The 14,504-nt window shown below is 42.6% G+C and overlaps 1 protein-coding gene across 1 annotated transcript in view; it reads right to left on the bottom strand.

Annotated features, from left to right (window-relative positions):
• LOC310771097 (thyroid hormone receptor-associated protein 3-like) overlaps positions 1-14,504 on the bottom strand; it is a 38,572-nt gene that overhangs the window by 1,386 nt on the left and 22,682 nt on the right. Inside the window, exons 6-11 of the mRNA XM_083663768.1 lie at positions 12,376-12,548; positions 10,389-10,500; positions 9,248-9,335; positions 7,719-7,927; positions 7,353-7,536; positions 122-262 (exon numbers count right to left, since the gene is read on the bottom strand). Coding sequence (XP_083519894.1) covers positions 122-262; positions 7,353-7,536; positions 7,719-7,927; positions 9,248-9,335; positions 10,389-10,500; positions 12,376-12,548 — 907 coding nt within the window. The remainder of the gene's footprint in view (positions 1-121; positions 263-7,352; positions 7,537-7,718; positions 7,928-9,247; positions 9,336-10,388; positions 10,501-12,375; positions 12,549-14,504) is intronic.

The following is a 14,504-nucleotide window of genomic DNA, read 5'->3' as shown; positions in this document are numbered from 1 at the left end:
CTGGAAGAAGAAAGGCAGAGGAGAAGGATGGAGAACATTAGTTCTGCTTGGGTTAAGACGTCAATTGTGGAAGTACTACCTTGGGCTAGATTGTATATAGAAGAAGGGCAGCAAACCCTACCAAGTAGTATGTTTTGCTCTTGGGAGTGAACTCTGGGTCCCAGTCTTCGTTCTTTGGTGGCATGTTCACAGAGTTATTATGTGAGGTGTTTCCCTGATAATTCCCCCGGCTGTTCCAGCACCTTCCTCCAATTCTGAATTGCTGTAATTTGAGGAAAAGACAAGGAATCGAAAAAGACCCTTGAGATGGAGTGGACTAGAAATGACTCATTGTGAATCTTACGTTGAAGGTTTTTGATAACTATATAGTTACATTATTGAATAATATGTATGGGATAGTGTATATATGACAACAATTATTGTCATATATATACATAATTGTTATGTATTACTCAGTAGCGGAGCATACACCGGGGCAGAGGCCCCAATCAAATTTTTTTTTTTTTTTTTTGCATGCCAGGCCAGGCCAGGCCTGAGTGTGAGAGCAATTCAATCAATAGACAATAACATTGGTGTGTTTAAAATGAGATATTCCACTAAATATGGCTAAAACAGATTCAAACATGCAAAAAAGGCAAATTTTTCTTCCCCGCCGGCCTTAATTGGAAAAAAAAAAAAAAAACATTATTATTATTATTATTTTTTTGGGATGGGGGGCCCCCCTAAGAGCTTCGCCCCCCCCTGGGCTGATAGGGTCGCTCCGCCCCTGGTATTACCATATGACTAGTGTTTTATGTATGTATGTGTATGTGTGTATGTATGTACATATACATGTATATATATATATATATATATATATGTATATATATATGTGGATATTTCTATAGTATGTGTTGTTATACAAGTATAAATATAATAATTTAGTATTGTGGAAAAGGGGTGGGAGTTAATAAGTTATACTTCTTCTCACTCCTTTTCAAATATGTCTACATTTGTTACCCCTTCATCTCTATTTCATAATACTATTTCAATCGACTTGTTAACGTGTAATTTTGAAGGCCCCGTATATTGTCTCTGTTTTGTTTACATACATATTCAAAATAAACATGACAAACAAACAACAAACAAACAAGGTAGCACTCCCAACCAACCTGATCTCTCAAAAATGTGTGAAATGAACACAACTTGTTAACACCAAATGATGTGTTGATGGCATGTGGATTATCATATTACATTACATTACATTACGTCATTTGGCAGACGCTTTTATCCAAAGCGACTTACAATAACACATTTTTGTCAGCAATAGAGCAATCAACTATGCAACACAATATATGACAACTACAACTTCTGAAGGAATAGTGGTACAAGTTTAGTTTAGGTTAGTTTAGATTTTTTTTTTTTTTTTTTTTTATTAACACATTAAGTGCCAGAGACGACCTAACTCGTCTTACATAATCCAGCGCTTAAGTGCCAAGGACGAGCTAACTCGTCTTACATAAACATTTTTTTTTTTTGACGGTGGGACATCAATCAACCCCTTTTACATCTTCGAGATAACTATTTGGAGCAAGAGCATGTGTGTAATCTATTTTACCGACCACTAAGTGGCGACAGAGACTGAGAGAAGTCACAGCCACGGGACCCAAAAGCAGCCGCCTCCCGCGGAAATGGCTTGGCGATTTTACAGTCAGAAGCCCGGACACACACACAGAACGGACAGAGATCTCTTCCCCCCAGAGCCGCGGGGGCAACGCGCGAACACACACACACACACACACACACACACACACACACACACACACACACACACACACACACACACACACACACACACACACACACACACACCGCGGGAGCAAGCCATTCAAGGAAATGGCTTGGCGATTTTACAGTAATCCATTTCAGACTCGTCCCTGCACGCAGGCAAGCAGGCAGGCAGGCACGCAGACAGACAGGCAGGCAGCACAACGCGCTTCTGACACGCCCGCTGTTAGGAGGAAGGAGGAGAAGACACACGGAGGGAGGAGTTTGAATGAGAGGGGTGTTTCCTGTTGTTATGGAGGAAATTACTGTTCAAAACTATTGTTTAGAATGTCTGACGGTCTTACTGATGCCAAAAATGAATGGTTAAAGTGACTGTTTCACAAAAAGCCATTTATCTCTGAATAAATTTCCAGACGCTGAAACCATGCTGTACTCAACGGCTAATATCTACATAACTACTAACTCTGCAAACTAACTCTTTTAGACAGAGAAAGCACACATTCTATTAGTTATTTTTAGATGATTGGTGTTCATGAATTCTTAACAGAGAAGAATCCTCGGCTGTTCTAAAATGAGCCAGAATCGTCAAAAACACCCCTGGCACAACTTACCTACAGGAATGAAAACATGGCTGGCATTCAATGTGTTAAGAGATAAGTTAGTTCAAGAAGGGCCCAGATGGAGCATGAAAAGGTGTGTCTTTAGTCTTTTCCGAAAGATCGGCAGTGATTCGGCCGTCATGACCGAAGGTGGAAGCTTGTTCCACCATTGAGGTGCCAGGGACGAGAAGAGTCGCGAACGGGATGAGCGACTTTTGAGCCCCCATAGCGAAGGAGGGGCGAGGCGACCTGCACTGGTGGAGGAGCGAAGGGAGCGCTGAGAGGTTTGGAGCCTGACCATGTAAGTACAGAGTGGTACAGTACAGTCTGGTGTACTGCCCTGTAGGCCAGAACCAGTGTTTTGAATTGAATGCGTGCCGAGATGAGAAGCCAGTGAAGGTCCCGGAAGAGGGGAGTGACATGAGAGAATTTGGGTTGATTGTCCTACTAAGCTGATTCCATGTATAATTGCAATTGATATTCCACTAATGTCTGACATCCTGACGCACCGCTGTGAAGAAGGCAGAAGAGAAAGCAGAGAAGATGGCAGTTGTCGCTTAAAAAAAATATATATATATATTTAACAAACTCAAACTTGATTTAAATATTGCTCTTAATTAACTCCACAATTTGCTGAAACTGAAACCCCCCCACTTAAAAACACTTTTGTGATGACATTATGTGAGAGAGGGGGAGAGAGTGAGGGGTCTTTAGGGGTCTTTGTCATTTCAGCACCACGGACAGCGCCCACCGCAGAGGTGATGATAGTGTGTGTGTGTGTGTGTGTGTGTGTGTGTGTGTGTGTGTGTGTGTGAGAGAGAGAGAGAGAGTTGTTTTTGCAGTTTATTGATTGGTTTCTTTCTTTCTTTCTTTCTTTCTTTCTTTCTTTCTTTCTTTCTTTCTTTCTTTCTTTCTTTCTTGTGATTCTTGTTTCTATCTATCTATCTATCTATCTATCTATCTATCTAACTATCTATCTATCTAACTATCTATCTATCTATCTAACTATCTATCTCTTATCTCTCTATCTATTCCTCTCTCATTCTATCTATCTATCTATCTATATATCTCTCTCTCTCTCTCTCTCTCTCTCTCTCTCTCTCTCTATCTATCTACTGTATCTATCTATCTACATGTATGTCTCCCCCCTATCTCCTCCGCTCTGCTGCTCTCTCTTGTGAAGGCTATGACCAAAACAGACGCGGAATTGAAAGAAAGGAGATTTGCCCCGCAGCAAAGTTAGTTTTAGGTTGGGTATTGAACAGACATTGACTGTGAAGTGTGAATGTCTGTCGAATACTAAAAACTAGCTTCATTTTTACTGCTCTCACACGGGTTGATTTTGCTATATTCTTCAGTGCGGTCACAGTGGCTGATTACCCGCTGTACATTTAAAGAGCGTGGTACAGGTTAAATCCTTTATGAAGTTTATACTTAACCGTGTCCATAGGACCATTTGAAAAGTGATTGCAGGATTTAATTGTGTTTAAAAACACATGGAAAAAAAGTCTGAGGAAAAACACCTTCCTTTTTGAGAAAAAAATAACAGACTTTTATTTTGTTAATGCAAACAACTGCATAAGCGTTGGCTGTCTGGCAGGCCGGGGCTGCTGCTAGCGTTAGGGCCGCAGCCAGACAGATGAAAACAAAACGTCCCTGCATCTCTCTCTCTCTCTCTCTCTCTCTCCATCTCTCTCTCTCTCTCTCTTTTAAATGGATTTTTATGAATGGGAAGGCGATCTGCCAGCACGGCCTTAGCGATCGCGATCGACGTATTGGGCACCCCTGCGCTAAAACCACCTTCTCAGCTGGTCTTGTCGCAATTGTTTGCAGTCCACCATAAGTGCATGTTCACACCTTACGCCAATCCCACGCTGAAGCCACGCAGTTTATATTCAGCGTCCTTGTTAACGCGCCGCGCTGAAGCCACGCTAAAGCCACGCTAGAGCTACGCTTATGGAATTATTTACCTATCATAATGCAAGAGGTTGTTCAAGAGATTTGAGAGCATGATTTATCAATTTCACGTTCAGATTTTGGACCCTTAGACTCAAAAAGCCCCCCGTATGTTCAGATTGACTCGGCTTGTCCTCAAAACTTTACGCTCGCGCTCAAAACCTTTCTTTATGGACAGATTTCATGTGCTCACACTTAAATATCCCCTGCTCACGCTTAGATTTCCTCTGCTTGTGCTCAAACTCTGTGCTTCCATTAAAATGTCTCCCCTCTCCATTCAAACTTAGTGTGCTCTCTCTTGGAATTTCTCCTCTTGGATATTTGGTCTGCGCTTGGATTTTCTGTGACACAACTCCATCAGAAACAGGGGCGTTTCTAGGCCCTGAAGACATTGGGGGCTTTAGCCAGGTACCCCGACGGGGAGGGGGGGTAAGGGGGAGGGGGCTCCCCTCCCCTCCACTCAAAATTTTTTGGTTTTTCCAATCCGTAAATACCCATGTTGTGAGTCATTTGAGATGGATACAGAAGAACAAGATTAGTGGGTCTCGAGGTCCAGGGACCACCAGAGGTCCTTGATAGGGTTCTGGCGGGAGTCCACTTAGCAAATTTACATATTTTATTTTATTAAATATTATATCTCAATGGTACGAACCCCCCCAGTAACTCCTGTGAAGGTATTTTATTAAGGTACACGCTTCCTGTAAACCAAAATTCTGATGGTGCCGTTTTTGTATCATATGGTACTTTTATTTTGAAACTTAGAGTGGACGTAGTGATGTTATATCTACGCTACTTGACGTAAGGTGTGCTCACCGGCCGGTCGCAAAACACATGTCGCTCTTCAACCTACGGTTCTATCTAATCAAAAGCGCCTAGCTGGAATTGGGAACAACGTATTGTTTGTTGTAATGGTTTAATGAAGCAGTGATGTGTGGTTTTGTTTAATGTAACTGTGAAGTGAAGGCATTGTTATTGTGACAGTCATGCTAATGTTAGCTTCTATAGACATTGGAGTGGATGGCTGTGGCTTCATGCTGATGCTAGCGTTGTAGGTTGTAGGTTGTATGGTTAATAATATTCTGTGTGAAGATATTTTCTGAGATAAATGGGCCTTGAGCATCAAGGCCCATTTATCTCAGAAAATATCTTCACAACTAAATAACATAAGATAATTGCATAGTTGTAGCTACTGTGATGCTGTGCATGTTGGCGCATGTCATTTGTTTGAATAATTTCATAGTGAGATGATGAGCTCGTGTGGAGAGGAGGTGGTGAGGAGTGAAGCAGAAACATTATGTAATGACACACTATGACAATAGTAACTGATCATTTGGTCCTGCATAGCCTACTGATATTTTCTGTTTTTTTTTTTTAGAAAACTGTTTAGAACTCTGACTTAATGATTTTGCTTTATTTATTTTATTTTGTTGTTTATTTGATTGTCTGTTCCAATTTTGTAAATGTTTAGTCTGATTTTTTTGTATAATGTACTGATTATTAATGCCAGACTTTGTTTATTGAATTAAAAATTTTTTTAAAAAAAATTAAAAAAAAAAAAAAAAAACTCTGGGGCTAGGAAAAAAACATCCGGGGCTCTAGCCCCGGAAGCCCAGGGCTAGCGACGCCCCTGATCAGAAACCCACAACCAATAGAATGTCAGGATAGTGTCACATGATCCCCGACCCAGCGATCATGTGACACTATCCTGGCATTCTATTGGCTGTGGATTTCTGACAGGATTGTTGCACAACAAATCTGAGAGAAGAGAAGAGATCCAAGAGCAGAACTTTCAAGAGTGCACAGAAGCAGTTTGAAGGAGGAGGGAAGGACATTTGCATGCAGGCACAGAGTTTGAGCGCAAACAGAGCAAATATAAGTGTGAACAGGGGATCTTTGAGTGCGAGTGCAGGAAATCTGTCCAAGCAGAAAACTTTTGAGTGTGAGCGTACCGTTTGAGGACAATCAGAGCAAATTTAAGTACAGGCGGGGGCTTTTTGAGTCCAAGGGTCCAAAATCTGAACGTGAAATTGATAAATCACGCTCTCAAATTGCTTGAACGACCTCTTGCATTTAGATAGGTAAATAATTCCACATTACGCTGAACCGATAGTTTCAGCTTCTGTTCCATTTCCCAAGCGTGCAGGCATGAAGTCAATGCAAGTTGTGAGGGGAGGGAGGGGTCAGAGGAGCAGCTCCGAGCCGGGTGCTCGGGAAAAGGGAGTGTTTCTTGTGTTTCTAGCGTGACACTCAGCTTCAGCATGACTTTAGCGTGGGTTTGGCGTATGGTTGGTATGGTATAGTGTGAACAAAGCATAAGATATAGCTCAATGCCAGAGTTTTTGCTGGTCACACCTCCTTTTCAGACCGGCACACCCACAGGTGCAGATGAGGGCGCAAAGCCGGTGGCCATCTTACCGGTAGGAGCGCACAGCCTGAAATTGGCAGTTATGCAGGTTGGAAGGTAGCAATGACAGCCGGGACAAACACTAACGCAATTTGCCCGTCCTTTGTGCAGGCAGACGATAGGGCCCATAGGTTGAGGCCACGTCTCGTCATAGACGCTGGGTTAGCTGGCTCAGCCTGGCTGGGGGCGTGGTCAGGGCGGGGTAAAAACCCCCGTTCTATCCATTCAGCAAAGTTAGAATTTAGCTGATAGCCCAGCCCAGGCAGACACGATCGGGGATTTAACCACCGCAGTGAACACACATCTGAGCAGACGTCTTGTGTTCTGCTCTAGAACCCCCAAACCTGTAGTTTAGAGCCGCAGCACCGTCTTTTGGTGAGTCAGCCCATGAGATATGTGGGCGGTTTTACCCCACTCGCGTGCCAGCCGTTTAACATTTTGTGGGCGTTCCCAGACATGCGGACTGTCTCTATTGTGTTAACTGTTAAAAAGCAGAAAGCAAAACCTTTCCCATTGCAAGTTGGTTCAGTTGCCTAATCATAACCATAAGCAGTTGTTTTACTTGCCTAAACATACATAAACCCTAGCCCATATCCTGTATCTTAACCATAACCAGTTGGACTTACAAATCCTCCACGAGGCCTCCCTCTTTCAACAGGTCCGCTAGAGTTCCTCGGACCCAACCGGGCCCTGTTGAACCCTTCCTCTTTGGGGTCCGGCTTGTCGTGCGGGGGGTCTTTTTCCCTGTGCGATTTACATGATGAAGAAGAAGAGGTGGAACTGGAACGCGAGCGCTTCTTCTTACTTTTCCTAAAAGGAGAAATGATACACACAATTTCCCCCCAAACACCCAACAGGTAAGTTTAAATATTATTATATTATTATTATTATTATTATTATTATTACATTATAGGGTAGATGAGCAGCAGCATGCAAAGTAACTGTGGATAGTTTGATAGAATTAAAAAAAAATGCAGGACAGGTGCACATACTTTGACTTCTTGTGGCGTTTGGAGGGCTTTTCCCCAGATCTCTCTCTACTAGAATGTGGGGGGGGACCTCCTATATCTCTCCATCTCTCCACATATAGATCTGTCCCCCCATCCTGCTTGCAATCTCTCTCATGGGTGGAGTCTTTTTTGCTGCGTTCAATATCCAAACGCAGGTCCGTAGCGTCACCCTTGATTTTCGCCCCAACGTCCTGAGCAAATCAAAACAAAAGACAGCGTCGTGGACAGACTTTGGGTTAGCGAGGGGGTGCGTTCAGTCCGCTCTCAGCCAAGCTGGCCTGTAACCTAGATACGAGGCCAAAGGGAGAAGGGAAAAACCCTGGTAACAGCCAGTGGACATGGTGGGCATTTGACTGGCATGAAGAAGCAATTCTGGAATGGATTTTCCAGTGCACTAAACATATTGAACCACAACAAGCTAACTTCATTCATGCTAATTTGAGTTTACTAATTGTCACGCTTTTTTTTTTTATAGTTGCCTTTTTCATTCAGAAACGCTTGACTGTCTGTTTCCATGCGCATCAACAACACATTCTCACTCCGAGTGCGTAGCATATTGACGCTTTGTCCCGTCCCTTGTGAGTCGCTTGTTACTAACACGGTACCCTTGAGCGACCCATGAAACGACTTGGGCTTTCCGACTAAACTCCAATGTAAACCCATGGAAGTCATCTTTGACGCTCATGGCAACTGCTCCCCCATTAGTCAACTGCTCCCCCATTAGGGTCTGGGGGGGGGTTAGGTTTAGGCGTGGGGGGTGGGAGAGGTTAGGTTTAGGGTAAGCCCTGGGGGAGGTTAGGTTTAGGCATGGGGGGTGGGAGAGGTTAGGTTTAGGGTTAGGGTCTGGGGGAGGTTAGGTTTAGGCATGGGGGCTGGGAGAGGTTAGCTCCTCCGCCCAGACCCTAATGGGGGAGCAGTTGACTAATGGGGGAGCAGTTGCCATGAGCGTCAAAGATGACTCCCATGGGTTTACATTGGAGTTTAGTCGGAAAGCCCAAGTCGTTTCATGGGTCGCTCAAGGGTACCGTGTTAGTAACAAGCGACGCACAAGGGACGGGACAAAGCGTCAATATGCTACGCGCTCGGAGTGAGAATGGGTTGGCTTTAATAACTGACATATTATGAGATTGAATTCAAAAACAAGCATGTAAGCACAAGTGCATGTAGCGCTTGCTGTTGGTTATTTCCGTTCCTTATTTTTCAAAAGAATACTTACTATGATATTTGCTTAGAGTCCTTTGAACAGCTTGGGCACAGGAGCTTCACATTATTTGATTCAATAGCCTTTGGGCAGGCTCGTACCCACAGTATAACCAATGCACCACAGGTGGAGGCCAAATACAACAACACAACAAACGTCATTTTGCATTTTCTTTTCTTAGACTCTTTATGCATCTTCCTTGGGGGAAAGCCATGGGGCTTAAAGAGAATGCACTGCAGCCTAAAGGCATCTGGCTCACTGGTTTGCTGCCGTTTTCCAACATACGTCATACTGCAAAATGTTCAGTCACCTTGTTGTAACTGCCATCCTCAGAGCTTTTCATCGCCTCGAAAAGTTGAGAGTGTTTCTTAAAAGCACTTGGTGAAACATCAATTCTCCTACAAGAAAGAGACACATTCAATACAAGGTCATTTAATGCGCACCACAGGTCGGGTTTAATGCGCACACAGGTAGGGTCGGGCATCGAGAACCAGTTCCAAGTGGACCCTTTTCATGGGGGCCATTTTGTGTCAAAAAGGCAGGATAAACACAGGTGCAAGCAAAACACTAATGAGGGTTTCCAAATTCCAATCGTGGAAGTTGGAAACCCTCATTAGTGTTTTGCTTGCACCTGTGTTGACCCTGCCTTTTCGACACAAAATGGCCCCCGTGAGAAGGGTCTATTGGAACAGGTTCCAAAATTTCTGATTCCACAGGAATTGAAACGGAATCGACATTTTAATTTTGATTCTGCTTATCGATTCCTAAACAAATTTTGCGTGCAGGACATTCTTGAAATCCGAGTTCCCACCCGAACATGACACGGACCACTACATATAAAGTGTTCATTTAAAATTTGATACAAAAAACTGTTACAAAAGTTCATCATAAATGACGACAAGCAATGTTATGATAATATGAATATGATTGAATATGACTTGTGTAATAGTTTAAAAAAAAGTTATTTCTTTATCTTTATTGTATATTTGAGCAGGGACAATACACAATAAATATATTGCACCAGAAATAGCTAAAAGCTCATTTGCACTGTAGTCCCTGAAGATGCATTTGAAATATGCATGTGGCCTGTTTTGACCCCGCCCCTCAACAAATCAGAATTGAGAATCGTTAAGAACCGGGATTGATAAGCAGAATTGGAATCGGAATCAGAATTGTTCAAATCCGAACGATAACCAACCATACATACAGAGGTGTCATAGCACGTGCCACAACAGAACAAATGAATGTGAACACAATTTAACAGCAAAAACAAAATAACAAAAAAGGTACAGCAAAAACAAACAAACAGAAACACACACACTGAGCATGAACACAAAATATAAGCCATGATAGTCTGCTGATTTCCAGGTAGGAGCGGCAATAGAAATACCTGAAAGCTGTTAAAAGAAGAGGTGAAGCCACACAGCACACTGAGGGGGAGGCGACTCTACCTGTGTATCTCTGGACTTTTCCTGGCCTTCATCATCTCCTTCTCTGCAGCGTGTCTTTGGTACATGGAGAATCGCTCGTTTATACTCATTGCAGAAGGGGGAAAGTGCTGAGCTATACAGGTAAACAGCAAGAAGATGGCTTTCAATTACACTGATTTCAATTACACTGATTTCAATTAAACTGATTTCAATTAAACTGATCACTCAGTCACCTCTCCATCCAACAGCGATGCTGCTCAGTCATTTACTGGCTATTTGCAATAGAGAGCCGCAGGGATGACGTATTTTTGTAGTCGGAACGCGGAAGTCCCGGACTTCCTGGTTCTTCACGGTTTCTGCCTATGGGATTTTTGAATGGGTTTTTGGCGCGATGCTTCAAATAAGGTCTGTGGGCAACGCAAGCTTAATCAAACGCGAACCAGTGTTCAGCCGGATAACCTTCACACATGAGGACCACTTTCATGAGTTTTGAAGCGTAAATGCGAGCCCTAGCAGTAAAAAGCTTGTGCTAAGCTAATCCAGAAGGACACACAGTGTCGCATAGGCTTCCACGTCACGTCACCACTCAACCTGGACTGTTGTTGATGTGTGCGCTGCTGTGCACTGATTACCCCGGGCTGAACCAGGTGAGGGAAAGATAATTTCCGTGTTCGTCCTTTGAAGTGATGACGTTATTGACGTATAATAGCCCCGTCGACACAACATTGTAGTCTCATTTAGCCGTTTGCTAGCTAGCCGCCCTTTTAACGGCACGTAAAAGCTTCAAAACTCATGAAAGTGGTCCTCATGTGTGAAGATTATCCTACTGAACACTGGTTCGCGTTTGATTAAGCTTGCGTTGCCCAGAGACCTTATTAGAAGCATTGCGCCAAAAACCCATTCAAAAACCCCATATACGAAAACAGTGAAGAAACAGGAGTGTTAGCATCGATGATTTCCGGATTCGTTCCTGCGGCTCTCTATTACTGAAAATGATTTGATTGATTTGCAATGAAGGCCTAGAAAGATGGTTACCAATATTATCAGGCTTGCATCAATTCATATTGAAAGCCTTTGCTGCTTTGCTTTACATCCCCTTATTTTATATATATATATATATATATATATATATATATATATATATATATATATATATATATATATATATATAAATATATTATATATATATATATCGCTGCAAATTAAAAAGCATACAGCTGCAATTGTGTTGTGTTTAGTTTTTGCAATGAGTCAAGAATGAATTGTCTTTCAAGACACACAGGCCATTAAAAACTTTAAAAAACCAAATAGTGTAATTCCAAAAATGTGTGTCGGTGAGAGAATAACCATTCTTTTCTTCATTCCTGAAAAACTTGTTATTTTATGAGTTCAACTGAGCTGTATTATAAAAGCATGTGTGACAAGTTTTAACGTATTTCAGAAAGAGTCACTGTAATGTTTCTCACTTACACATTTCCCTCTCTCTTCAGGTGTTATGCATCTACCTGATTATGGGGGCGTGGGAGGTTTTGCTAATCCAATCACAGCTGGCCACATCCTTCCCATTCAGCCAATCACAGCTTTAGCGGCAACCTTTAAGAGCTGTTCCCTTCTCATACTCTGATCTGCTGTCATTTCAGTGCTGCTGCAACCCTCCTCCACCCCATTCTCCTCCAGGTCAGAGATCTCCAGAAGCCTTCTTAGTTCACCACCACCAGGTCTAGACTCCACGGGGGGGATATCCTATTCTACTCACGGCTTCACTACCTCCTTCATAATCACCATGACGTCAGCATGACGTCTCTCCATCACGTCAGCATGACGTCTCAGAGTCGTGATGGAGTCTAATCGCCAAAGACTTTGAACTTTTCATAACCGTTGAACATTCATAATCTGTCTTCATAATCTTGATCACATGTAAATATATCATTGCTCATGTTAATAAATCACGTCATCAAAAGAACATAGTGACTACCTTTCTGAAGCGCAGGGGAGAGAGAGGGCTCACCTTTAGTGTGGTGCACAATGGCCACAATGTGTTGAGCGAAGAGCTCCGAGGGACTCCTCTGTGACTGAGTGGCCTGAACGTGCTGAAAGATGGAGCGGAACTCCTGATCCTTTCTGGAGGATTGCACAAGATCCTGAGATAACTGTCGCTCTTCAGCCAAAACATCAGAGGGGCTGAAGAAGAGAGAGAGGTAAAAAAATGACAATGAAAATGACAAATCTTTTGGCCTTTATGTCTCTTGCCCTTCTTTGGAACAAAATTAGGCCAAGAACAAGACAAACTAGAAAGTGTTTTTTGTTGTCGTTTTTTAATCCAAATACGTCTCAACTTTTGCGTTATTGTTCTTTGTTCATTCACACAGAAATCAAGTACCACCAGGCCCGTAGCTACCATTGAGGACACCGAGGTCATGACCTCGGTATTTTCAATTTTTCTTTTTCTTTTTTTTTCTTTTTTAGAAAATAGCCCCAGCCCCCAGATCTATTCATCTGTCATTGAGTGCGTTTACATGCACACCAATAAACTGTTTATTAGCGGATTTCTGAGTTACCTGATTATTCAAGTGGTCATGTAAACAGCATAAACCGATAAGCTTTATCCGTTTATGGTCATAAACGGGTTATGAATAAACCGATAAACACACCTAGGTTTCTGGGCAATAATCGGTGTTCTCTCTGCATGTATACAGCATAACCAGCTTTCTTTCGGGTTTATACATCTGCGCATGTACACGTTGCGGGAGAGAGAGGCAGCTGGAGACGCGCGCTGCTCACTCACTCACTCACTGGCCCCTTTCTGCTGCTTCTCCCCGGCCATGGCGCACCACAGCCGGCTTGATGAGATGAAGGTGAGCAGCACGGAGCTCCTGCAACAGGCGTTTCCCGACCTGCTGCCTCCCCGTTGCTGCACTGCTATGTTGTAATGTGGATACAGGAGATGACGAATATTTGTCTTGAATTGCGAATAGAACGACGCATTAATAAAACGCATTGGACTCAGTGTGCAAGCCGTGATCTGTGTGTGACGGGTTTTTTCAGATGACGGATTAAAACGATTTATACGAACAAAACGTAGCCTACTCAGCTGTTCAAAACACAAGTTATCCGCCACTAAAGACCTTAATTCTCTCAGTTTTCTGACAGCTATTTAAATTCAGTTGGGTCAAGATCTGTATCGTTCATGTTATTTGACGTGCTTCAGTCGCCTGCCTGTCTCTGTGCGCTTGGTAAAGTTGGAAATATATGACAGATTCACACTTCCAAAGCGACGCCTCCCGACAACGAGATACAAACTAATTTTCACCTAAACCATCCTCCGAGCCAGACAAGAAGTAATGAAAATGTGATTTTGCATTTTGCAACTTCTTTTGTTGTTTTATTGCGGAATTACCGCTGCCTTCTGGAGAGAAATCCGACTAATTGACTGAATCATGTAAACCCGGGTTTTTCCTATTGTCGGATTATTAAAGTGCATGTAAACGCAGAAATCAGATTATTGCCATAAACTGATTATTCTCAGTTATCCGTTTATTGTCTGCATGTAAACGCACTCATTGATGTTTTAATGTGACAGTTGTTCAGAAATGCAACAATTTGCTTCCTCTCTGTGTGCTATAGAAGGAAGAGAGATAACTCACAACATTCAGATTTTGCATTGAGGCTAGATTGGGGCTAGACTTTGGGGACAGTTCTATTGAAGTGAATGGGTAAGTAACTCCCCTGTAAAGTGATGTTTGTGTAGATGGGCCATTGTATTTAATTGAGCAGTATTTTGCCATGTGACCTGTATGCAGAATATCAATTATATTATATGGGGAGACATTTATTTTTTGTATCATTGTAAAGCAACAGCACAGTAAAGAGGATATTAATCTAACATGATGTCTGTAGTTCTTTATAGATCTAGCCTCTTAATTTTGCTCTCAAAGTGCACCAGATTGAAGCATTTTACTTTAAAATGGACAGAATTTTCGGCCCCCCAAGCCATGCTAAAATTACCTCAGTATTTCTCTAACCCTGGCTACGGGCCTGAGTACCACTACTATTTGAAAAATGACCTAAGCTACAGGTAGATGCTTTATGTCTGATGATTTATGACTTCCGGGTGTATTTATCATTCGAAAAAGTCTG

The sequence above is a fragment of the Poromitra crassiceps genome, assembly GCF_964638095.1.
Source record: "Poromitra crassiceps genome assembly, contig: HAP1_SCAFFOLD_356, whole genome shotgun sequence".
Lineage (NCBI taxonomy): Eukaryota > Metazoa > Chordata > Actinopteri > Beryciformes > Melamphaidae > Poromitra > Poromitra crassiceps.
This window is presented reverse-complemented; position numbering and strand designations above follow the sequence as displayed.